The sequence below is a fragment of the Saimiri boliviensis genome, chromosome 6 (assembly GCF_048565385.1).
Source record: "Saimiri boliviensis isolate mSaiBol1 chromosome 6, mSaiBol1.pri, whole genome shotgun sequence".
In the NCBI taxonomy this organism is placed as follows: domain Eukaryota; kingdom Metazoa; phylum Chordata; class Mammalia; order Primates; family Cebidae; genus Saimiri; species Saimiri boliviensis.
Window position 1 is genome coordinate 77,807,017 of NC_133454.1, and position 24,652 is coordinate 77,831,668.

Genomic DNA, 24,652 nt, shown 5'->3' on the forward strand with positions numbered 1-24,652 from the left:
CCGAGGAAGCCGGGGGAGCTTTTGGTTCTGCTCCTCCTGGAGACAGCTATCACTGCTGCCCTTGTTCTCTGCAACAGCTCCTGTTGGCTGGGGATTCTTTGTCATTCACCGGGAGAGATGCTGTGTACTTGATGCAAGCTAGGAACACCCACCTGGTACACGCTTGTCACTGCTAGGTAATCGTGGTCCACCTTGTCCCCTTGCAGCTTTCATAGAAACACTGCTTTACTGGGAATGGTGCTCACTCTCAGAGCCTCCCCATTTTGGTGGATTTCTTGTAGACCCTCCTAGCTGGGTCTTGCTCAGCCAGGCCCAGGTGGCTTCTCCCCGGTGGCCGCCCCCCAGCTGTGCACACGCCTTTCCTTCTGTGTACTGGGCACATGCCTGCTGGTGAGTGAGGTGGTAGGTGGCTCTCTAGGTACTTTGGGGATATCTGAGGTTTCTGGAACCTCTTTCAGAAGCCTAGCCCTTGTGCTCATCCATCTTTCTCTGAAGGCCAGTGGTTAAGTCCTTTCTACTTGTAATCTTACCTGGTAATCAGTGCTGCCGAAGCCTGTGGCTCTCATCCTCCCGGATCAGGAAATAGAAGTGGAGGCAGAGGAGGAGAAAGTAACATTTTTGTGGAAAGCAGCCTCCTGCCTCCTGCATACTGTGCAAAGTCCATAGCAGTGGGATGTAGCCTATGGCAGGAAAACGTTCCCCCCTGCACGGATGAGGGCATTAAAGGCATTGGGCAGTGAGGCCACTATGACTGGAAATACCTTTTGTCAGTTGAGCAGCTGCTGTGACCTAGCATTTCTGGAGGTGGCATTGCTGATTGAGTCTTCCCTCTCAGCTGGATGTCCCCTTTTCTGAATGACTCTAGATGTGAGCATCAGCACCATGGAAGGCATCTTTTTTGTCTTGCTCAGCCAAGCCCAGGGCTGGGGATGACCCAGGTGACTGCCCCTGCCCCTGGCACTGCCCTCTGAAAGTGTGAGTGGCTTGTAACGACCTAGAAAGCTGTGGAACGGCCCCTCCTGCTGGCACAGAGGGAAGCCAGCACTGTCTTGTGGAGGTCACACAGGGGCCAGGCCACTGGCTCATGACAGTGGGGTTTATAGCTGCCCTGTGCCCAGGCACAGAGTGTGGCAAGCGGAGCACAGTTGGATTCCAGACCCTGTTGCTCCTGTTGGCCAGGGGCCATTGTACAGAGCCAAGACTGCATTTTTCATGCGTGTCCTGGAAGTTGTGATGCGTATGCGCTGCGCATGCAGCTGACCTGGTGGACAGTGGTCTGACCCTTTCAAGTCCGTCTGTAGGCAAATGCTTTGACTTTGCTTATTCAGTCAGGCTGTTGGCTTGAGCTGTAGAGACAGGGGAGGGTTGTAGCCTCTCGAGCTTGGCAGGGTCCTCAGGCATTTTGTTCTCTGGTCCTGAACCCTTTCTTCAGAAGTCTTCGCTGTAGTCCTCCAGCCTAGGTGCGTGCCTTCCGCAACGGGATGCTTACCATCTCAGCCAGCCGGAATATTTAGGGACCTGGTGGTCTTGGCGATGCCCTCAGGGAGCCCCAAATGCAGCTGTGCCCTCTTGGGCAGATGGGCTGTTTCAGGAAGACCGAGGCCTAGAAGTCCAGCTCTTGAGCAGTGTTTTCTTCTGTGCTGTGGCGGCTGAGGGTTTGGTGAATGAGGCTGTTCTGCACACGGCCCCAGATCACAGTTGGGACTCCTCTGACGTGCAGAGCCGCCCATGAGTACAAGGAAAAACCTTCGCAGATGTCAAGTGGGCAGGACAGCTGCTAGTTAAAAACATGCATAGTCCTCATAGATTGTGGCCAAGGAGGTGGGTGGTAGGCGCTCTGTGATATGGGGCTTCCTTCTATCCTCTGGTTCCTTTGGAGATGCAGGTAGTTTAAGGCACATGTAGGTCAATGATTGTTCCAGCTAGAAAGGGCTAGCCATCAGGAGGGGGTGAAAGTGGCTTCACTTTGTCCTCAGGGTGATGTGACCTCATCTTTCCCCCTTACACACTGAGCTCACCTCATACAAGGACACCCACTTCTTCCACAGGTGTCTGCATGCATGTGCACACACACCAGATACTCACACACTTCCTTATAGCCTCCCTCAAACCTGATGCACTTGGGCATGCCTGTGCAGGTGCCTGCACACAGTCTGGTTCAGGGGCAGCATCAGAATAACTGGGCCAGGGCTACCTGGGGCTTCCCAGAGCTCAGATCCTTAGGCTCCAACTTCACCCCATGCAGCTGTCCATACCTTGGCTTTTAAAGCATTTGGGCCTAGGTCTCATGTATGTGTCTTGGGCTAGCAAAAAGCTAAGTGGTTTGAGTTGCCAGCTCCCTACTTGTAGTGTGCCTTCCTCAGAGTTAGGGCCAGTCTGGGTGAGATGAGGCTCCCTGTCCCAAGACTTGTGGAGCTCAAGGATTCAATGTTCCCAGGACTGCCTGTGCCATGTCTGCAGCCCGGGAAGGACCTGGTGGCTAGTTGCTGGGCTGTACATTGATGTGTTGTGTCCACCCTGCAGACACCCCCATTATGTCCCAAGCCCTGTACCCTGAGGGACCACTTGGTCTCTTGGCTTCATTCTCCCAAATGAGGAGGACCCTCTGCCCTCTTTAAGTGGGGAAGGGGAGTGGACAAAGTCCGCACTCTACTCTGCCCATCAGGAAAGCCAGGGGTTTGCTTTGAACGGATGGGGAAAGGGTCTGCCCCAGAGGATGCAGCCTCCTCTAGAATGGTGGAAAGCAGGGAAAAGGCTGGTGAGATCCCAGTAGGGAGCTGGAGAGAGTGGGTTTGTTTGAAGCCCGGCCCTGCTTAGGGGTCTGAGGGGAGGGTCTCATCCTGTACTTACTGGGGATTCCTTGGGGAAACGGGTCCTATAAGGCTTCCAAAGTAGCAGCTCAAACCCTTTTGGTACAAGCTGGTTTCAAGATGTCAGCCTCCACCCTTCCTCCATCTACCATGCGGGCTCACTTAGTCCCAGAAGCCATCATGTGCTGGGGGTGGGCTCTGGGATATATCTTGGCACCTCATGGGCAAGCCCTGAAAACCCCTCTTTCATTCTGCAGTGTTTTAGATGATGAGGGCAGAAACCTGAGGCAGCAGAAGCTTGATCGGCAGGTGAGTGGGCCTGTGGCTGGGTGGAAGGGAAGAGTCTGGGCTGGGATCTCTGAGGGTAGAGGGGCAGGGCTGTGCATCTTTCCTGGATGATCCCATCTGATGGGATGGGATTCCTAGGTGGAAGAAGAGAGGTACGCTCTCTTCCAGCTTAGCACTAACCCTGCTGTGGCACGTGGGCTTCTGCCCCTCAGGCAGCTGGGTGACTGCAGTTGGAGGGCTGGCTGGCTGGCTCTGCTGGGATTCTGCCAAGGCAGCCACCTGAGCCCCATCTTGCCTCCTTTTCCTGGACCCCAAGTCTTGGGGTGCCAAGAACATGGGGCCTTGGCCCAAGGTGGGCTGTGGCGCCCCAGAACTGGGAGCCCTTCCTTCCTGGTGGAGGCAGTGGGTCAGCCAACCTCTGTGCCTCCACAGCGGGCCCTGCTGGAGCAGAAGCAGAAGAAGAAGCGCCAGGAGCCCCTGATGGTGCAGGCCAACGCAGATGGGCGGCCCCGGAGCCGGCGGGCCCGGCAGTCGGAGGAGCAAGCGCCCCTGGTGGAGTCCTATCTCAGCAGCAGTGGCGGCACCAGCTACCAAGGTACCCCCTGCCTGCCACCCCACATCCCGTCACGACTTTTGGGAGCCCTTCACTTCCTGCCAACCTAGGCAGGTGAGGGCTGGTCCAGGTGAGGGTATGCCCAGGCTGTGTATGGCTTTCAGCCCAGGCAGACAGCTGAGTAGGGAGGGCAGAGGGAAGGTGGACTTGTGGCCTTGGGCACCTGTGTATGCTCCAGCTGTCACCTCCTGAATCAGGTGCTGAGGTTAGAAGGCTAAAACTTTTATGAAGCCAGGAAGTTCAGAAGTCCAGGTTTTGATTTAGAGCATTTCACTGAGTGCAGGTGGCAGCTTCTAAGAATAAACAGCCTGTTCCCCAGCAGTATTCTACATCCTGAGAAGAATCCATCTCTGTCCTGCCCCATACCAACCAGTGTCTCAGGACAAACACCTGTTTCCTTCCCTCTCTGCACTGCGTCTGCCTGGCTTCTGACTTGCAGATCCCGGTCTCTGGCTTACAACTCCTTAATTGCTGTAGTGACCTGGAGCCTCCAGCTCCCATCCTTGTATGTTCCGGGTCTCGGCAGAGCCCACTAGGAGGAAATTCTCTGCGGCTCATCCTGGAGAGAGAATGGCTTCAGCACATCCCTGCTCTCAGGACTCTCCTTCCTTGGTGGGTTAGGTTAAGAGTAGGCCAGGCCAGACTTGAGGGTTGGGCTCTCTGAGCTTGAAAGGACTCAGACTCAGTCACCACTGCCCCCTGCTGGTGCTAGTAATCCAGGCTGCTACTTCATCAAATAGTAATTCTAAGAAGGTTGCAGGCATCTGGCTCTTGCGGTTAGTAAGAACCTTGGCAGCCATGGGATTCCCCTCCTCCTGTGGCTTCTTTCTGACCTGGAGCCTCCAGATACATCGAACTACTGGTAGTTGCCTCACCTCAGGGCTAAGCTTTTTCATTTAACTGCTGGTCCCATACCCTGCCTCACAGTATTTCAGGTTCTTCTCTGGGTTCCACTGACCCGTAGCTCACTGAGCCCTTTGTCTGAGCTTTGTAGAGCAGTGGTTGAGTCCCATTTGCCTGGTGCCATTTGTGGCTGGGCTCGATCCCCTCTATGTGCATGCATACTCTCCGAGGAAGCCCACTCTGGTGGTTCTAATAAAAGGCGTCTGTGCATCTGCCAGTGGCTAAGTACAGTGCTAGCAGCTTTACCTGCATTATCTTGTTTCATCCTCACAGGAACTCATTATTCCCACATGATCCGTAAGCAACATGGGCTCCGAGGGGCCCAGTGGCCTGCTCACAGTATTCTGCTGGTGAACCCAGACCTAGCAGATGCCAAATGGTCTCTTCTCCATATTGTTGTTGAAAAGCTCCTTCATGCTAATTCCCTTGTGTGTGTCTCAGTTCAGCACCTTGGCCATACCTAGTATGTCTGTACTCCACTTGAGAGGCCCTCAGAAAAGCGGGGAAAGGGACCTCAGCCCAGCTGTCTCACAGAGGCAGCCCCAGCTGCTCCTGACAGAGCTGGCCCCGGCCCCACCCTTTGCTGGCAGCCATCTCCTCCACTTCTTTTGTGAACACCGTCTTAAGGATGGCAGTGGTACCCTGCCGAGAAGGCAGCTACTCTTCTGGGTCCTCTGGCGCGTGGCCTATGGCTGTGTGGCATCACAACCCCAGCTCTGCCAAGGCTGGCACCACACATATAGGCGAGCGAGGCTGCATACAGAGTGGGAGCCTGTACCCAGGACTGTGGTCCCTGCCAATTTACATCTTGAGAGGTCACTGATGTGCAGTCATTTTGGCAGATATTTCTTGGCAGCTGTGTTCCAGATGGCACCAGGCTGTCAGAAAGACTGCAGTACAAGTAGCGAGCGCCTCTGGCGTTAGTGCAGGACTGAAGTCAAAAGAGTTTCTGTGCCAGGTGGCTCACACTTGTAGTCCCAACACTTTGGGAGGCCAAGGCAGGAGGATCGCTTGAGGCCAGAAGTTCAGGACCAGCCTAGGTAACATAGCAAGACCCCATCTTTAAAAAAAATTAGCAGAGTGTGATGGCACGCACCTGTAGTCCCAGTTATGTACAACGGTCACTTGGGGCCGGGAGTTTGAGACTGCAGTCAGCTGTGACAGTGCCACTGCACTCCAGCAAGTAAAAAAGAAAAGAAAAAGTTTCTGGTCATGCCACTACCAGTTAACTGCTCGCTTGTGACTGGAGGCAAGTCATTTACCCTCTCTGGATATGCTTCCTGCATTAGAAAATGGGGAAGGTTCTCTGTCTTAGGGATTTGGAACTCGAAGGGGCCATGGGGTGCTCCAAGGTTCAAAATCAGCTGCTTGCTATTCCCTGCTGACATTCCAGATGGGGCCAGGCCTCCAGAGCCTTTTTCAGAGGACATTTGCACGTGACATTTGACTTGTTCGAAGTACATACTGCTTCTCTAGGGGTCTTTGTCTGGCTCCAAGTGTTAGATGAAGCGCTGAGGAGGCTGCTGCACATATTGCAGGACAGACCCAGGAAATGGTGTTTCTAAGGCCACTCCCACCCCACCTACAGCATTAGCTGCCTCCCTCTCTGCCCTCTGCTGGCTACAGGCATTCAATACAGGGCATCATTCCAAGAGGAAAAGGAGGGCGTTTGATATACATCAGAGCTCATCGTTTATCCTGGTTTTTGACCTGCTGGCTATACTCATTCATGTTACACATTCATTCATTTCTTAAATATTTATTGAGCTTTGTGTCAGGCTCTGGATTAGAAGCCGTAAGTCCCAAGTGAGCACAAATGGGTGTGGTCCCTGTTTTCATGGGCCTCACAGTCTATGTGGGGAGAGAATGCTAAACAGACGGTCTCAGGTGTGCTTTGTGGAAGGAAGCCACGAAAACACCTGCTCCGACTAGGGAGGCAGGCACAGCTTCCCTTGGGAGGTGACACCCAAGCTGAAATCTGCAGGATGACTGGGAGCTGATCACTGGGTGTGGGGTGGGGGGCTGTGCAGGCAGCAGGAGGAGCAAGAGCCCCGAGGCAAGAGCAAGTGCGGTGCCTGGCGGAGGCATTGGACCAGGCTGGTGTGGCTGGAACTCTTGGTGCCCCCGAGGCAGGGAGTATGTGTTTAAACCTAGGGGAAGGGAGAGAATGTTGGTCTTCATCTTAAGAGCAGCTGGAAACCATTCAAGGATTTCGAGCAGATTGGGTTTCTGCAGTATGGAGAATTCGGAGGCCACCAGCTGGGACCCTTCTGAGACCTCACTGTTGGTGTGTGTAGCTCCTTGTCTCCCAGAGTTGCTGTTCTGGGCACTCCCACACCCCAGCCTCCCATGTGCTCATCGCCGAAAAGCCCCACCATGGACTCCCTGGAGTGCGTGCCCTGGTTGTGGTCTCTTCCAGAAGACACTGCCTCTCTTTCTTCACCATCTTCAATGGCCATATCCTTGGACATTCTCCCTGCCCCTGTCCAGGCTCAGTACAGTTTGATAGCCCAGAATTTTGATTGCTCAGCTTCTTGGCTGATCGTATGTCTTGATCTGGCTGTTGACTTGATCACACCGGGTTGGGGACGCTGCCTCCTCCCAGCTGGGCCTGCCCTGGGATCTTTGCTTAGTAGAGATGAGTGGGCCTGATTCTATGGGCTGTGGAAGGGGTACAGGGGCCCTGGTGGGACTCAGGGTATAGCTGAAAATGCTGTGCTGGGTACTGTGTTCAGATGGGAGCTCTGGTCTCACCCAGCACCTGTTTCTCTCTGTCTGGGGTTGTCTTCTGAGCAGTTCAAGAGGCCGACTCACTGGCCAGTGTACAGCTGGGAGCCACACGCCCGACAGCACCAGCTTCAGCTGCGAGAAGCAAGGCAGCAGCCACAGCAGGGGGCCAGGGTGGCGCCGCTAGGAAGGAGAAGAAGGGAAAGCACAAAGGTCAGCCTGCATCTTCTACAGCCCTCCCCGGCAGGCCTGGCCTCACTGTAGGGCTGGGGAGGGTTGTCCTCCTGACTTGGGAGAGGAGGGGCGGGATGCACAGACTCAGGAAAGGCAGACTTCCACTGTGAGCTATTGGGTCCCCCGTTACGTGGCTCACAGGCCTCATCTAGCTTGGGAGGGGCCTGGGCCGCCTCTGGGTGTGGGCAGGCCCACCACACTGCCAGGAAGCTAAGTTCTACTCAGCTGTGGCCCAGGACACTGTCCCCCACCTCAGCTACCTTGGTCTGAGCACCCTGTATCATGACCCCTCACGGAGGCTCTCGCCTAGCCTGGAGTAGGACACTCCCTGCAATGGGGTGACTGCCTCCCGGGCAGTTTGCCTCCTCCCTGTGCAGTGCTCACTATGAGCTCTTCCTTAAGCAGGCTTCCCTTGACTCTGTACTCTAGTCCAGGTTCTACCCTCTGGACCACAGACCAGCCTGTTCCCTCTGCTCCTCTTTCTCCAGAAAAGACTCCTAAAGATCATAAGGACAGTGATGGTGGCACCTGCCCCAAGTCCTATCTCTTGGCTACACACCCCATTTCCTCAGCCTTTGTTCATGGGCAGTGGTTTCCAAGCCACTGCATCATGGTTGGGCAGTGATGTGTCAGGGGCCATGGGCTTCTGGAGCTGGCCGAGCATTCTGGGCATAGCTCAGTAGGCAGGCAGGGTGGCTGCCACCTGTGTGGGTCAGGTCTTGCTTCTGTTACTGAAGCTCGTGGTAACTGGCAGGAAGGCTGATAAGGGATGGGACACGCTCCACTTGGGAAAGCGAGTGTATGCCAACTTTAATCGTTTTCAAGGGGCCCCGTGTTTCTAATGATGTGAGTTACTGCGTGTATGTATGTGTATATTTGTGAAAGAAAACACCAGCATTGGTCACTTGTAGCTGCCCATGTCCACGAATGATGGCCTTGGCTATGGTCTGGACCAATCCTTGTTCTCCATCTTGTTTTTTCCACTGTGCAGTTGGTTTTGTAGATGGCTGCCGTCTGCTTTAATGATGTGAGGTATTGTAAACCAACCCATGGCAATTAATTTGAGGGAAGAGCAGAAGAAATGAAGCCCACAACCCTTAGTAGCTTACCAGCTGTTAACAGGCTGATGCAATCATGAGTTTTATAAAAATCAGTTTTGCAAATAAAGTTTTGCAGAGGGTTTCCCTGCTCTTCCCTCATCCCCTTGATGGATGTCTGAGAATCCAGGCCCTCCTCTCCTCCTGGTTGTAACTCAGGAGTGTCCGTGGCCTGCAGGCACCAGCGGGCCAGCAGCACTGGCAGAAGACAAGTCTGAGGCCCAAGGCCCAGTGCAGATCCTGACTGTGGGCGAGTCAGACCACGCCCAGGACGCAGGGGAGACGGCAGCTGGTGGGTGCGAACGGCCCAGTGGGCAGGATCTCCGTGCCACGATGCAGAGGAAGGGTAAGCCCCATGGGGGCCCAGTGATACCCCCAAAACCCAGTCCCAAGTTCTCAGATGCACCTTTCTTTGGGAGCATAGCCTTCCTTTGTCCCAGGCCCTCCCTGGCCATGTTGGGTGGGGGTGGGGTACACTTAAGGACAAATGAGAAACTTTTAGGCAGGGCCTCTGATAAGGTTCCAGGGGTGTCCAGATTTGGAGGCAGATTTCCTTTTCCTTTTGCTCCTTAAAAAAAAGCTCCTTGAATTGCTTGAACCCAGGAGGTGGAGGTTGCGGTGAGCCGAGATCGCGCCATTGCACTCCAGGCTGGGTAACAAGAGCGAAACTCCGTTTCAAAAAAAAAAAAAAAAGCTCCTTTTGCAAGAAGTTTCCCATATGTCTGCTGAGCTAGTGGGAACAGGGCCAGGATACTAAGAGGCAGGGCAGATCCTCCCTAGAAACCTGCTGCTCAGTTTTCCCACCACAAGCCCTACCCTAAGGAGCCCCTGGTGCAGGGTGGCAGAAGGAAGAAGGCTGCCAGTCATTGTGAGAAACCTAATCAAGGATGGCTTCCTGTACAAAGGGCTGTTGAGCATTCCTGGGGAATGGCATGCAGGAGGACACCTGAGATAAAAGCTCAGGGCAAAGTTGAGGAGTCAGTGCTACCCCCCTCCTCACCCCTCACATTGCGCTGAGGAAGGAGCTGAGGCCCATGCCCTGGTGGATTCCATGGCCTATGCCAGCCAAGACCTCTAATAGGCCTGAGGTCAGACATGGAGGTTCCCAGTTCAAGGTGAGCTCAGTGTAGGCCTTCATACACAAGAGACAGTGGCAGGGTAGCTGCTAGGAAGGGGGTAATGTAGGGACTGAGCTGAAACTGGGTAGTGGGGACATATCCTGAAGATTGTGGTCAGCCCCAGTTCATGTGTGCACCTGAGAGAATGTCCTTGTATATCTTGGACATGGGTTAAGTGTACACATGAGTCTTTACGTGTACATATGGCTGCGTAAAAGTGTGCGTGTGTGTGGGCACAAGTGACTCAGTGTCTGAACGTGTGTATGTGACCATGTGTATTTCATGGGTGGGGCAGAGTTCTCACTGATCCCTACTTCTTCTCTCCTTGGCTCAGGCATCTCCAGCAGCATGAGCTTTGAAGAGGAAGAGGAGGATGAGGACGAGAACAGCTCCAGCTCCTCCCAGCTAAACAGTAACACCCGCCCCAGCTCTGCTACTAGCAGGAAGTCTGTCAGGGTGAGTGAGTGAGCCTGCATCCATAGCAGTTTTTGGAGGACTGCTCATCTGAATTAGAGGTAGAGCATGTGTGAAGAGATGAAGGGGAACTGGCTGTCCTGGGGCTGAGGCTGGACTCTCATGCCTTTTAGGAGCGTCTCTCCTGGCCTCTTATGCCTGTCTACTCAGCCTCCTAACCTCTTCGGCTAGGCCAGCGGGCTGAAGTGTTGGGGGAGCTGCAGTTGGACAGGGTGACCTCTGAGGACCTTCCCATATCCCCATTTCCACCTCTAGGAACTGTTGAGAAGAGGTCAGGGCTGGGTAAATAGCTCCTGACCCCAGGCCCAGGCTGGCCAGGCCCACATCCCAGGATCCTTCCCTCCCACCGCCACATCGGGAGGCAGATTTGGAACCCAGACCACCAATTTGGGATGTTTAGGGTCCCTGGGGCTCAGGCGCCTATTCTCCGTCCCCATAGGAGGCAGCCTCAGCCCCTAGCCCAACAGCTCCAGAGCAACCAGTAGACGTTGAGGTCCAGGATCTGGAGGAGTTTGCACTGAGGCCAGCCCCCCAGGGTATCACCATCAAATGCCGCATCACCCGGGACAAGAAGGGGATGGACCGGGGCATGTACCCCACCTACTTTCTGCACCTGGACCGTGAGGATGGGAAGAAGGTAAGGTTCTGGGGCTATATTATCCTCTAGGCATTTCAGCCCCTTTGAGTTCTAGGGGCTCAAATGTGCCTGGAAGCCTCACATCCACCACTGACCTCTCAGTTTCTCAAAGAAACAGCCTTTGTGTCTGGTCAGTGCATATTTTATGTTTGCCAGTGCATTTGTGTGTGTGCACATATGTGCATTTGGGTGCTGACCTCAGGGAGAGACAGTCTGTGTGAGTGGCACTCATGACCGTGTGCGGACCAGAGGCTGGGTCTGGAATATGATCTTGTTCCACTCCCCAAGGTGTTCCTCCTGGCGGGAAGGAAGAGAAAGAAGAGTAAAACTTCCAATTACCTCATCTCTGTGGACCCAACAGACTTGTCTCGAGGAGGGGACAGCTATATCGGGAAACTACGGTACTAGCACTCTCCCAGGAAGCAGGCAGGAGTGGGAGGGGGGCAGGGGCAGGCTGTCCACAGAGGGCCTCAATCTCCCTGAAGGAGATGTAGGCCAGGGATGGATGCTTACCCCAGATCCTCCCTGATCATCACATCCAACTGGAGGCCTATGTCTGTGCCAGCCTGGAAGCTGTCTTAACAGATGGGCCTCACACACCCGACCCCAAGCTGCTCCCAGCAGGTGGGTACAGGTTCACCAAGAGTGACGGATCCAACCCCAGGGTGTCATTGATAATGCAGGCCACCATGGAAGAGCTGCCTTGGCTCCATGGTCAGTGCCAAGGGACAGGGCTGAGAATGAGCAACACACAGCAATCTTGGGGGTGGGGGTGCTGGGGAAGGGGCAGGAAGGCTCTGAGAAAGGCCTCCAGGTGGGGGCCATAGGGAAGGAGGGTTTGCTGAGGAGCAGAGTACCAGATTTGGGGAACATAAAGATTGGGAGGTCAGGAGCTAAAGCTGGAGATGGGGCTGGACTGAGACTTAGGCTGGATGCCACAGGGGAGATCTCATTTTCTCTCCATGGGTGCTGAGCCCCTTCTACTGTCTTACCAGATGCCATTCTGTTTGCCCACCTCCCATGAGGGGAACTCCCATGTTCCTCCAGATAAATGTTGTGAAGAATCCTGATTTTCCTTCCTGAATTGCTGCCACTGAACTGAAATGCACTTTTGAATCAACTCCGAGCAAGTCTAGGCCTTCTGCCCACAGAAGTGTGTTCAAAGCTGTGTATTCAGTGAGCAGTATGCCTCCCTGGGCCTGCTGTTGGACCAGCCCAGAATGCTTTGCAAGCTCCTCATAGGACAGACGAACTGTTCCCTGCTCTGGGGTACAGGGTGTGTGACTCTATACTGCTTGTGCCTTTATTTCAGGTCCAACTTGATGGGCACCAAGTTCACTGTCTATGACAATGGAGTCAACCCTCAGAAGGCCTCATCCTCTACTTTGGAAAGTGGAACTTTGCGTCAGGAGCTGGCAGCTGTGTGCTACGTGAGTCCTAGGTTCCGGGGTCTCTGATGTCCACGGTAGATATGAAACCCAGGACTGATCTAGGGGCTATCCCATCCATCTTGGTAGGTAGACAAGGCTCTGTGGAGAGGGGCTGTCCTCTGTGGAGTGATCCTGGCCTAGGACAGGAGCTTTGGCTCTGCCTCCTGTCTTCAGAGCTCACACCACAGCCGGCCATCTGCTTGGGGAGCTCAGAAAACCAGGCCTGGCTCTCTGTAGTCCAGGCCAGGAGTCTCTTAGGCAGAAGGAGACAGTAGGCCTGGGTTCTTTTCTGCGCATTCCCGTGTCATCCCTCTGGTATGCCAGGTTCTACGTGGATTACAGGGCAGTTTGTCCTCTCACTGAATGTTCAACCTAAGAGATAGATCCACTTTCTTTATAGATGAGGAAACTGAAGCTCAGCTGCAGGTATCACACAGCTCGAAAATGACCAAACTGGAGTTTAAATATAGGGGATCACTCTACCTCTTTGAAGCTGTTTCTTCCTTTTTAAAATGAGGGGTGGGTATCTTATCAACCTGGGCATGGGGACTTATTGGAGGCCATCAGTAATCCACAGCTACTTTGTATGTTCCCGTGGTGCCACCTGCTGACCAGTTTTGGTGAGGCAGCCCAAGTCTTCAAGTACTTACTGAGCCCCAACTTTAAGGATGTGGTAATGAACAGATGTAAATGTATACCTTCACGGGACTTAAGGCCTTAGTAGGGAAGACAAGCTGTGAAACAGATCAGTGAAGTAAGTATGTTCTTTATAAATGCTAGGAAGAAAAAGTAGGCAGTGGGGACAGGAAATGCCAGGGTGTAAGATTTTCAGAAGAATGGCAGGGAGGCCTTCACTGAGGTAGCTCTTGAGTAAAGAGCAGAAGGAAGTGAAAACCAGCAGTGTACATGTCTAGGGGACACAGGGCAAAAGTCCTGAGTGCGTGGCATGAAGAAGAAATGGAGTGAATGCCAGGGAGTAAATGGCAAGGAGAGTACCATGGGGGCATGTTCAGGTAAAGTCACATCTTTAGCTTTTACTCAGAGTGAGCTGGGGAGCCACTGAAGGGTTTTTAAGCAGAGGAGAAAGATAATCTGACTTAATATGCCTGAGCACTGGCTGTTGTGTTGAGAACAGATGATGGGAAGGAGGAGTAGGAGGGCCAACAACAGAACAAGTCCAGATAAAGGCTGTTACAGTGATCTTGGTGAAAGAACCTAGTGGTGAAAAGTGGTGGAGTTCTGGGTATAATTTGAAGGCAGAGCCGATAGAAACTGCTGATGGATTAGAAGTAAGATGTGGAAGAGAGGACTCAAGTGTGACCAAGTAATTTGCCAGAGCAAGTGGAAGAATTGCATTGCCATAAATGGGAGCAAGGATGACGTATAAAAGAAGCTAGTTCTGGCAGATAGAGACCCAGGAGCTCGGTTCTGCCCATGTTAGGTTTAGAGGTGCATGTTAGACTTTGGAGTGGAGATGGTGGGAACGAGCTTTTCATCTTTATTCCCATCCCCTCACCTTCTCCAGTAGGTCAGTAGACGCCTCAGGTGGCCAGTGTTGCGTTCTCTTTCCCAGGAGACAAACGTCTTAGGCTTCAAGGGGCCTCGGAAGATGAGCGTGATTGTCCCAGGCATGAACATGGTTCATGAGAGAGTCTCTATCCGCCCCCGCAACGTGAGTCTCTATTCCTCCCTCCCTTCTTTCCCCATGATCCTGGTCTCTGCATGAGCTTCTAAGGGCAGAACTCCAGCAGATGTGTATATGTAGAGGGAATACCATGTGAGAAAGCCCTGGGGGTCTAGGGAAGTCTAGGACCCACATTCCTGGGACAGATCCCTCTTTGGGGTGGTCATGGTGCCAAAGGCCTGGGCCTGGCTCAGGTGAGGCTGCCCTCCCAGGAGCATGAGACACTGCTAGCACGCTGGCAGAATAAGAACACCGAGAGTATCATCGAGCTGCAAAATAAGACGCCTGTCTGGAATGATGACACACAGTCCTACGTACTCAACTTCCATGGGCGTGTCACACAGGCCTCCGTGAAGAACTTCCAGATCATCCATGGCAATGACCGTGAGTGTTTCTGTCCCTACTCATTATGGTCCATATGATGCCCAAGGCCCTTAGTGTAGGGTGCACCCCACCTAGCCCTGCCCACTGGCTACAGTTGAAGAATGTGAGCTATACAGCTTAGGTTAGATGTATGGAACTTTCTAACCTTAATGACTGGGAGGTCCTGGAAGAACCTTCTTTGGAGCCCTGGTCCTAGATTCTGTATTCAGCAGAGTCTCAGGCATGGGAACACCCTTTAAAAGGACTTTTCCTCCTCTTCTCTGTCCCCTGGTGTTCACATCACTTTCTCCTTTGCTATCTGCTTCCTCTTTCCTGCCACTTCTCCCAATTGGCGTTTGTTTTACTTCCTTTGTAATTCCCTTGGCATCTCCGCTTCTCACTTTCTCTTCCCTCATGTGGTTTGGGTGTGTGTCTGTCCTTTTCTCTGTCTGTGCCTGTGCTTGGCCCCAGCGGACTACATCGTGATGCAGTTTGGCCGGGTAGCAGAGGATGTGTTCACCATGGATTACAACTACCCGCTGTGTGCGCTGCAGGCCTTTGCCATTGCCCTGTCCAGCTTCGACAGCAAGCTGGCGTGCGAGTAGAGGCCTCTTCGTGCCCTTTGGGGTTGCCCAGCCTGGAGCGGAGCTTGCCTGCCTGCCTGCTATGGAGACAGCCCTGCCTACCCTCTGTATATAGGCCTTCTGCCAGATGAAGCTTTGGCCCTCAGTGGGCTCCCTGGCCCAGCCAGCCAGGAACTGGCTCCTTTGCCTCTGCTGCTGAGGCAGGGGAGCAGTGGAGAGCGGGTGGGTGGGTGTGAAGGGACAAGAGTAATCTTTCTGTGCCCCGAGATCAACACACACCCCAACCCTTGGGGTAGTGTGTTGCAGTCGTGCTTACCAAGCTGAGCAACCTTTTCGGCTGGGAAGGCCGGAAGAGGCATAGAGGGAGAGGAAGCACAATGCAGGGCTGCTGTGGCCCAGTCATCCGCTCAGCCAAGGAGTCAGATGGCAACGGGTACCCCAGCAGGTAGGGGCACAGTGAGTGTGTGTATGTATGAAGGCCACATCCACTTTATGTAGCAAAGGGCTTGGTTTCCGAGCCTGGCCCTTAAACAACTGCAGAAAGGCTCACCCAAGCCTGAGAGAGGTTGGGAGGGTGGTGGGGACAGGTAAGTGGCAGGGCCCTGTCAGGACTGGAGGGTCCTGGCTCACTGTGGCTGTGGGAATCAGCTGGTAGCTAGGGTTCTAGCACATTTCGTTTCTCCAGGTTCGCTCTGTCTCAGAGGCAGCAGGGACCCAGATGTCAAGGCTGACTGTCTTAGTAGATGGGCCCTGCAGGACGCAGGGTCATCATGCAGAAGTGCATGAACAGGGTCCCTGGATCAGGGTTGTTCTGGGAGTCCTGTCAGCTGCCCCAGGACCTCTCTGCTTAGCAGCCCAGCACAACCCCAAGGAAACACAGATGGGGTCAAGGTCACCAGCCTGACTGCACACAGCTAGGCATGCCTGGGGATCCTGCTGGCAGAGAACCATTCCCAAGCCATGATGTGCTCCTAGAAGAATCTCCTCTCTCTCTCTCTCTGGAAAGACCCAACTCTCACTGCTGTCAGCCAAGTCATGGTTGGTAAAACCTTCTGAGTGTGGTTCTTGGGAGGAAATGGGACAGGGTGAATAAAGCAAGGACTATTTTAGAACCACAAGAGATCAGTAGTGGCAGAACCCTTAGGGATCAGCTAGTACAACCTTACTGCTTTAGGTGAATCACTCTCAGAAAACAGGGCTTGCCCTGGGTCACCTAGCTGGTTAATGGCAGCATTCACAACCTCTGGTTCTCTTGATTTCTTTGTTCCCACTGTCCCCCAAGAAACTAGTGTCTCTGGGTCTCTAGCCTCCTGGGGCCCATTCTGCATGCCCTCCCCACTTCCCCTGATTCCAGAGACTTAGAAACATCAGAGTTGATACATAAGATTGATACCATTCCAGTAGGAATTCAGGCAGTTCCCTGTTGAAAGTTGGTTTTTTGCACAAGTATGATCCAGGATTGGCCTGTGTCTGGCCCCTCCGTGAGGACTGCTCAGCGGTGGGCAGGCTTTAGTAAGGCTGCGGCACGCTTCTCAGTTTAGGTGAGAGAGAGTGCATAAAGGTTTTGGGGCTGGGCCCGATTACTCCCTCCACTGCCACTGCTATTTCTCCTTGGATGGCACTATCCACCGTGCAGGCTTGGGAACTCGAAGCTCGAGCTCTTGCTCATTTGTCATTTACCCTGGTGGAAGCTTCTTGCCCAGACAGAGATCAGGAATCAGTGGGAAACAAGCAGGAACTGAACCTTGCTTTAGAGTAGATATGTTTGGAAGAGCTAAGCAGAAATTAATTTTTAAAAATAAAAGTTGTATTTTAAACATGGTAGGCTTTATAGGTGAAGGACTTGTTTTGACTTAAGTAGAAGTAGTATGCTATCATTTCTTTGTAATCTAGAGTTTCCTATGTTGAATGCTTAAAGCAAGGCATACCTGTTCTAGCAGGATCTTCCCACGCCTCAGCCATACATCTCTGTGAGAGGCACCTCCAATGATTCACTTTTGCAACATGGTCCAGTTTCTAGAGCGCATTAGAACCTTCTGTGCCAGGGCTGGTGAAACATCATGGTGCCATCCTCCTTTCTACAGTTCCAGTTTAGCCCCTCCTTCCCTACCTTTAAGGAGAAGAGATCTGCATTGTGACATTTGAGATGATGGATACTAGGTCATCTCTAATGTTTGGTCAAGCTATTTCTCTGGATTTGTGATTTTAAGATAGAACAGGCTGGTTCTGAGTTCTGGTGAGACAGAGACCTTGGTAGCAGTGGAAAAAGAAGAAGCACAAAGGAAAACTCTTGGCCTCTGCTTTCGCCTGTAGCATACGGAAGAGGGAGCTGGCTGGATCTTTTGGTGGGGTCAGGAAACATGGGCTGAGCTTTCTAGACTGAGTGTGGAGAACGGTAGCCTCAGCCACAAAACTCTTGTCAGGCATTGAGTGACAAGCATCCGCAGCTGAGTGCACTCCTGGAAATGCTGGTTTTCCTTGACCACTGGCCGTGGCGCCATGGGCACAAGTACTCCTAAAGCTGCTCTAGGGCCCCTGGAAACCACCTGGGTTCAGTCTCTCTGACAGAGTTCTTGGGCCCTTCATACCTTCTACCTGGATGGATGGTCCTTGATTGGGCAGGGAATCAATGACAGAATGAGCAGTCCCTAACTGTATTGGGCAGTTGGGACCTTAGGCAGCTTTTCTCTAACTGCTCCTGGGACCACACCCCAAACTCTACACCCTCTGCCCCCAAACTGTTCTGCAGAGTGGTGAAGCTCACTTCCCCAACTCTTCTCCAAGTCTAGCTTTTCTTTCCCTTCTGGCTCCAAGGTGCTCTGTGTCCGTCTGTGTATGTGTGTGTCTGCGTGTCTCTGTGTATACTGGGGAAAAGGGCAATCAGTAATCAACTGAGGTTTCTTAATTGTGATCATATTGCTAAGAAATGAGTAGGAAAGGAATAAGGATGTTGTTATGATCGCCTGTGGATTTTGTCCATTCATTTCATGCTCTTTGAACAGAAGGTATACCTGGGAAAATACCAGCTTTTTCTCTCAGGGTTCTGAGAGGACACCATCTAAGAAAGGTGTTAGCTTTTCAGTTCCCTCTCTCCATTGCCTGAAGAAATTGGTATGTTGCACATATGGATGAAATGGAACATATTCTAGTGAATGTGCCTTAAAAATCACGACACTAGTTCAGAGGAAGCACATAAGGTCCAGACCTGTGGTGAAGACAGGTGTTGGAAGCCAGGACTGTGATAATCAGAAGCTGTAAGAGAACTTTTGGAGCCTGCCTCCTTCAGTGACAAGTAGGACACAAAATTATAAAAGAAGAACTTTTTTTTTCCCTCATTCTGAAAATAGCAGGACATTTACCTCTTAAATAAACTTAGCATTTAGAGGTAGTTCTAAATTTAACAAGTGGCAGGGTTGATTTCAAAGAAAAAGGTCCATGCTTTGCTTACAATGGAGTCTGCAGTGAGGGGAGATGCTGGGATAGCCATTTCCATGGCTCTGTTATGCAAGCACAAATTCCATCTCCTAGATGGACTTCCTGGTTTTCTCCTACTGCAGTAACACTGGCCTTCTCTTTTCTAATTCCTTATGCCAGCTGCGGCATCCCTGTGTCAACTCAGGTTGCCAAGTGGTCCTGAATACACTTCTCCACATAGCTGAATGAGTCTGCTTTCACTGAGACTGGGACCTGAATGACCTGTAGTTAGGGCCCAGAGTTGGGACACTATACTACCTGGGGCTCTGGTCTGTGGGCTTGTAGTAGCCATCAGTAACAGGCCAAGAGCTGGGCTCTTGTTTGAGTTTATGGCCACCTGGAATCTTCTGTCATCTCGGGACACAGCGGGGAGGGGCAGAACAGACATATTATGACAGGTTTGGTTTTTAAATTTTCCAACCAAGTGAAGAGGCAAGTTGGTCTTACAGAATGCACTACTGCACTTAGTAGCTATGTGATTTTGAGCAATCCACATAATCTTTCTAGGTCCATTTTCTTAACCGCAAGATGAAGATGTTACATTGTCAAAGCTTGCCGTAGGATTTGGAGTGAATGAAAGTTACTCTTTGCTTTCATTACTACCTTTATAGCTCATCACTGTGCCTTTTTTCTTTCCTAAGAAAGACATCACATCCCTCTCCTTCTCTGTGCTCCTGTCCCTCCCTCTCCCTAGCAAGGTCCAGGCAAAGCTGGAGAAGAGGCTGAGATCCAGAGTTTCCTAGAAGGCAACTTAGAATGACTAGGAAAGGGAAGCCTGACTGCTGGTCAGGAGGGGTGAAGTTTCTTGCTGGGAACACATAGCCAGTTTTCACAATGCCTAGAATGTGTATGTCTGTTTGCACAAGATTGTCTTTTCCTATTTTGGAGTGGTCAGACATTTTATTTTTGTTCAAGATTATCTGGAGTTTTAGAAAAATCTGTGCTTTTATTAAGTGAATTTTTGAATAAACTTCTTTGGTATTCTGGAGCAAATGTATTTATTTATTGGTATGTGCAATGACAAACTTGGTATTTTCCCATGTTGACATTATGTATGTTGTAGAATTTAGTGTTTGTCTAAGTACAGACATATATCAATACATTAAACTTGAACTGTTTCAACACTTCTGTTCCTCAAAGTTTTTTTCTCTACCCTTCACTCACTGTTTCCTAGGAGCCTCAGGTGGGTAGATGGGTGGTAATAGCAAAGAGTTATCATAACCTCACCAATGACATGGAGGTCAACACTGACCTCCCTCTGGCTGTGCCTTTCAAATTTAAGGTTCATCAGAACCACACCCAGAGGGTAGGAAAATGGTGAAGGCACAAAGTACTTAAGTTAGAGCAGTTCTCTTCAGGGTCTGCTGTGCCACCTGAAGGAGTAGGCCTGGCCTTAGGAACAGAACAGGGCCGTCTGCAGAGAGAAAAAATGTATAAAAGATCCAACCAGGCCCACTCCTTCAGGTGGCACAGGAGACCCTGAAGAGAACTGCTCTAACTTAAGTACTCTGTGGGCCTGCTTGGAGCCTAACCCATTTAAACAGGACTTAGACATGCTTAGGAATCTTTTTTGTTGCAGGGCAGCTGTGGCAGATTTGAAGCCAAAAGGAAGGGAAGCTACAGTGGTAGGTAGAAGCAGACATGAAAGCTAATGGTCTGACCCAGAGAGGAAGTTACCACTAAAGGCACCCAGAGACTGCAGAATGGCCCTGGGCCATTCCTGGCAGTCCGGGTAGCCTTAGAGCGTGTCAGGTGTGACATCTCAGCAACACAGGACTTGATGTCACCAAGCACCTACCACATGCTTCACCCTGGCACAGACACTTTATAAAAAGCATCTTATTTAATCCATACAGCCCTGGAAAGACAGCATCATTCCCAATTCATGGAGAAACTAGTTCTCTCAGAAGTTAAGGAATGACCTAAGAGGAGAAATTTGGTTTGTTTTCTTTGTGTAAAAAAAGGGAAAGAAAAGGAAGCACATTTTAGAAAAGTCAGTGGTCAAGGCAAAGTCATAGATGTGTTCATGTTTTTTCTCAGTATTGCTGAATAGCTGAAGTACTGAATTTTTCTTTGGAATACAAATAGTCCGGATTGAAGGAAACTTAGAGTGTGGTAATAAATAGAGTTTGTTTACCCCCCAGATCTAGAGTTCTGATGTGACCAAGAGTGTTTCCTACCTGAACATGGCCTATCTCCTGTGGCCTCTGCCTCTGGCGGGAAATAGCGTATACAGGATATTCTACAAAGGAAAGAGGGTTTTGTTTAGTCAGGTTGAAAAATCTTAAATGGCCATAGACAGGGGTGACCATATGTTCAGGATAGTCTTAGTTTATGCCTGTTACCTTGGCTTAATTTTTATTAAAGCTCCCTGTTTCCAAAGTGTTTCAATTTGGACCATAAGTTATTTCGTCACCCAAACCATATAAGGTGCAGAGTACGGTTCTCAAAAGCCATTGCTTCTACAGACCAAATACACCTCCACTCCTCAGCACACCTCCCTGGGCTCAGCTTCTGGAGCTAGTCATGGAGATAATGAAATGGTTTCTTCGTGCTCCTGTCGTGACCAGGAAAGGGGATCTCCTGGCTGTACCACCCACCTGATTTACCAAGAATGATCCCAGATTATGCAGTTGTTTTGTGAGATAACTGTCCATAGAGGTATGACTTGTGTACTCTGCTATAGTGCCCAAAGGACAAGTGCCCCCCTCCCCTCGTTGTCAGAAATGAAGACCGCGGGAAAGAGATGGCAGCCTTGGCAACAAAAAAACAGTCCCATGATTTTTGTCATCCTGGGTTGTATACACACATATAACTCATCCCTAAAAGATAAAATAATTCTGGAAAATCCAAAAAGAACTGTCTAAATCCTGAATGACTGAAAGGTACACCAAAATGTCTGATATATAAATACACAAACATATTCCTTATATATAAACCAACCAAGAGCCAGGGCAGGAAGAACCATCGTAAGGGCTTAGTACTTCTGGCAGGAATTTCCATAAGCCAATTTTCCCCAAAGACTAACAACACTTTACATAACAGCCTCATCAAAATACTTGAACATCCATGTATGTTCACATCCAACTGCTTTTTTCAACAACTCTTTCTGCCAAGAATGTCCTCTCTTCTTTGCCCACCTGGAGAAGTTCTTAACCTGTCTGAAGGCCCACCTCCCAAGAAACTGTGAAGTGTCTTGGAAGTAGCAAAAACAAGTTCTCTTTCTTGTAGTTTTGGGCCCATGTCTGAATTATAGCATAGCCCTTATAATAAAAACATAACTACCACTTCATGAGTGGTTATCATGTATGAGCTAGAAACCAGTGCTGTTTGACATGCACTGATGAGTTCATTTGACCATCCCTCCCTTTACCACCCAGAAGCCAAAGCTCAGACCAGTTAAGGGGCTGACCCAAGATTCCACAGCTAGAAGATATAGGGACAAATCATGGCTCACGTTTCTCTGCCTGCAGAATTCACAATCTTGAGCCCTCTTATAGGGTTATAGTTCATTTTATCTGTCAGGCTCTCTCAATATATTCAGTCTTTTGAGGGTAGAAATTGAGCCTCTGTTCCCAGTACCTAGCACTGAGCCCCTGACTGCTAAATGGATGAAGGAATTAGAAGAAAATAGAAGTATTTGTCTCTAGTAAGGGAATCATATCCTAAGGCAAAAAAGAAATCTGAGCCAGGAACCCAAGGCTCTCCTCTTAAATCAACCCCTCATAGTGAATGAAGAGAAATAATACAGAAAACAATCTATCGAAACAGTAAAGAGCACCTGTTATTTTTTACCTTTAGTGTACAATACATCTAGATTGCATTCAGTACATTTTAAACTGCATTCTTTACAACGTGAATCAAATGTTCTACACAGAGATAGACGCAATATACTTTCTATAAATTCAATCTTCAATGACTTTTCTCTGTAACTAATTAACAATAAATGCCTAGTAGTAGCTGACAGGTTATCTTAATATGATTCCATACCTTCTGACAGCAGTCTGTATGCTTATATGTGTGATTTTAAACTATTTTCCTGGCATCTTATTCATGCCAAGCATAATGGAACTCTAAAAGTCATATCTACCTTTACATAATGTCTAAATTTTTCAGTCTTCTACATTTCATGACTGGGAATGTCTTTAGGAATGTGCTCTCTTCAAACTCAGGTCTTACACATAAACTGAATTCACACATACTTCATGTTATAAATCATGAGTGCTAGCTAGCTTGTCTCAAGAAGACAAACATCAGATGCAGTAAGGAGAAAAAGGCCTTTAGTTTGGTCAAAATCCTCCCAGTCCTGATCTAGTTGCTACTTTCCCTAGCTCTCTCAAAAGACTCAACCAAATATCCGAATATGGAACATATGGTCTCTTAGCCTGGGCAGTGCTATATCGGCTCTCTGCAACAGACACACTCCTTCCCTGTTGAGTTGGCATTTTGTATACAAGATCAGTCCTCATTTCTGTTTCAATTTATGGGTTCTGAGAACAAATTTTTCGAAGGGTGCAACATTCAGAAACAGCTTTAGGTAAGGACTTCCCATGAGTGCACAGATTCTCTCCCCTATTGCTGGCTTCCTGGCCTTCTGAGCTTCTCATGGCAGAACCATCCCTGGGCAGGGCTTCCTGAAGCTTCAGTGGCCTCTAGTCTTGACTCTGCAAGGGCAGGGTCTAAAGCAGGCATCCCCAAACTACGGCCCACGGGCCACATGCGGCCCCCTGAGGCCATTTATCCGGCCCCCCGCCGCACTTCAGGAAGGGGTACCTCTTTCATTGGTGGTCAGTGAGAGAAGCACAGTATGTGGCGGCCCTCCAACGGTCTGAGGGACGGTGAACTGGCCACCTGTGTAAAAAGTTTGGGGACCCCTGGTCTAAAGTCTCTAAAACTTTCTATGTCCACTGAAAACCAGGAGTGCAAAGGTATTTCTGGGCTTGGCAGTTCTGTTATGCAGAACAAGGGTAAAGGAAGCTAGAGATTCAGGTAATATCAGAGTAAAACAGTCCCCAAACAAGCCTCTGGGTTCATTCTCAGATCAGTGGGAGTCTTTCCTACTCTGAAGAAAAGAGGATGTCTGAGGCAGCATCAATGCTCCCAGGAAGACCCTCACTGCAAGGAAGAGGCTTCAGCTCAGACAGCAGTTTTACCCTGCTCTGGGCCCATCAGCCCCACCAATAAAATGTTCTCTTCTCCGCATGGGACTACTAACCTGCTCAAGGGCCAAAGATAAGGCATCCTGGAGTCTGAAATCTTCATTCTTGCAACCTTAAGTCCTCATCATCTGTAAGCTGATGTTCAATCACAGGCAAGCTATCTGTTACACCTACCAGGAAGAGTCAGACCTTTGCCCCTGAGTGGTCCCATCTGTAATTACGACAGACCAAACATAATTACTTAATGGATCAATTTCTCTGATAGGGAAAGGCAGGAAGAGAAACAGCGAAGCTGTCCTGTGTTCACACTAATGTCCATGTTTTACAAGGTGACAGGTGTGTGAGCACCAGGAAGGATACATGATATCCATGATAGTGGCCTGATAGCTATGACACTTGAACACAGTGAAGACAGTACAGGGCACAGGGCCAAGAAGGAAATCTGAAGAGAGAAAGGTCACCTTGGGACTTGAGTAATGGATACTTCAAACTGGCTGTTTTCACTCTAAACCCTGGGGGTTACGCCTCCTCAGTATGCTGCCTGTATATGCTTGATCGGTGCTGATGCCCAGCCCTTCATCTCTAAAGTCTTGGGGCCATTCTTCTTTGGTGATTTCCTCTTGCTCAGGGTAGCTATCTGCATTGAATCCAGCATTCTCTGCCAAGACAGCAGGATCCTCATCTTCATGAAAACAGCAGGAACATGTTTCTGGCTTTGGATCACACGAGGTAACAGAATTATCTTCATGGGCTCTGGGGTCAGTGGGCAGACCTTCCCAACCCAAATGGTCTGATTCTTCCTCTTCTATCACTCCGATTCTTTCAGCTATTTCTTCAGCAGAAAGCTCTTTTGGGTCAGGGTAATCCACCAAGATTGTTTTTTGCCTACGCTTGATACAGTCTGAAAGGTCATAAATTGGGTAAGTCTCTTCAGGGTAACCTAGAGAGAAAAGTAGCACAAAGTCTTAAAAAGAATGTCTCCTCAAAAAAAATGAAGTGTCAGGTTCAAAGAGGATTCTCAGGCAGCAGCCATCCTATCCTAACAAATCCATTCAAG

The 24,652-nt window shown here is 50.4% G+C and overlaps 2 protein-coding genes across 12 annotated transcripts in view; one reads left to right on the plus strand and one right to left on the minus strand.

Annotated features, from left to right (window-relative positions):
- TUB (TUB bipartite transcription factor) overlaps positions 1-21,471 on the plus strand; it is a 90,714-nt gene extending 69,243 nt beyond the window's left edge. For 2 of the 3 annotated variants that reach the window (XM_039470853.2, XM_003919810.3), the window contains exons 2-12: positions 3,068-3,119; positions 3,531-3,693; positions 7,411-7,554; positions 8,851-9,018; positions 10,125-10,246; positions 10,704-10,901; positions 11,190-11,302; positions 12,214-12,331; positions 13,905-14,003; positions 14,228-14,399; positions 14,850-21,471. In XM_039470853.2, coding sequence (XP_039326787.2) covers positions 3,068-3,119; positions 3,531-3,693; positions 7,411-7,554; positions 8,851-9,018; positions 10,125-10,246; positions 10,704-10,901; positions 11,190-11,302; positions 12,214-12,331; positions 13,905-14,003; positions 14,228-14,399; positions 14,850-14,983 — 1,483 coding nt within the window. In that variant the 3' untranslated portion in view covers positions 14,984-21,471. The remainder of the gene's footprint in view (positions 1-3,067; positions 3,120-3,530; positions 3,694-7,410; positions 7,555-8,850; positions 9,019-10,124; positions 10,247-10,703; positions 10,902-11,189; positions 11,303-12,213; positions 12,332-13,904; positions 14,004-14,227; positions 14,400-14,849) is intronic. The other variant, XM_074401053.1, reaches the window with a different exon arrangement.
- Positions 6,362-24,652, minus strand: part of RIC3 (RIC3 acetylcholine receptor chaperone) — an 81,337-nt gene continuing 63,046 nt past the window's right edge. For 5 of the 9 annotated variants that reach the window (XM_003919811.4, XM_074401054.1, XM_074401056.1 and 2 more), the window contains one exon: positions 22,197-24,535. In XM_003919811.4, the coding sequence (XP_003919860.1) occupies positions 24,096-24,535 (440 nt within the window). In that variant the 3' untranslated portion in view covers positions 22,197-24,095. Of the gene's footprint in view, positions 7,525-11,098; positions 11,199-13,847; positions 17,073-20,616; positions 20,679-22,196; positions 24,536-24,652 lie in introns of those variants that run through there. The other 4 variants (XR_012518084.1, XR_012518082.1, XR_012518083.1 and 1 more) reach the window with 4 other exon arrangements.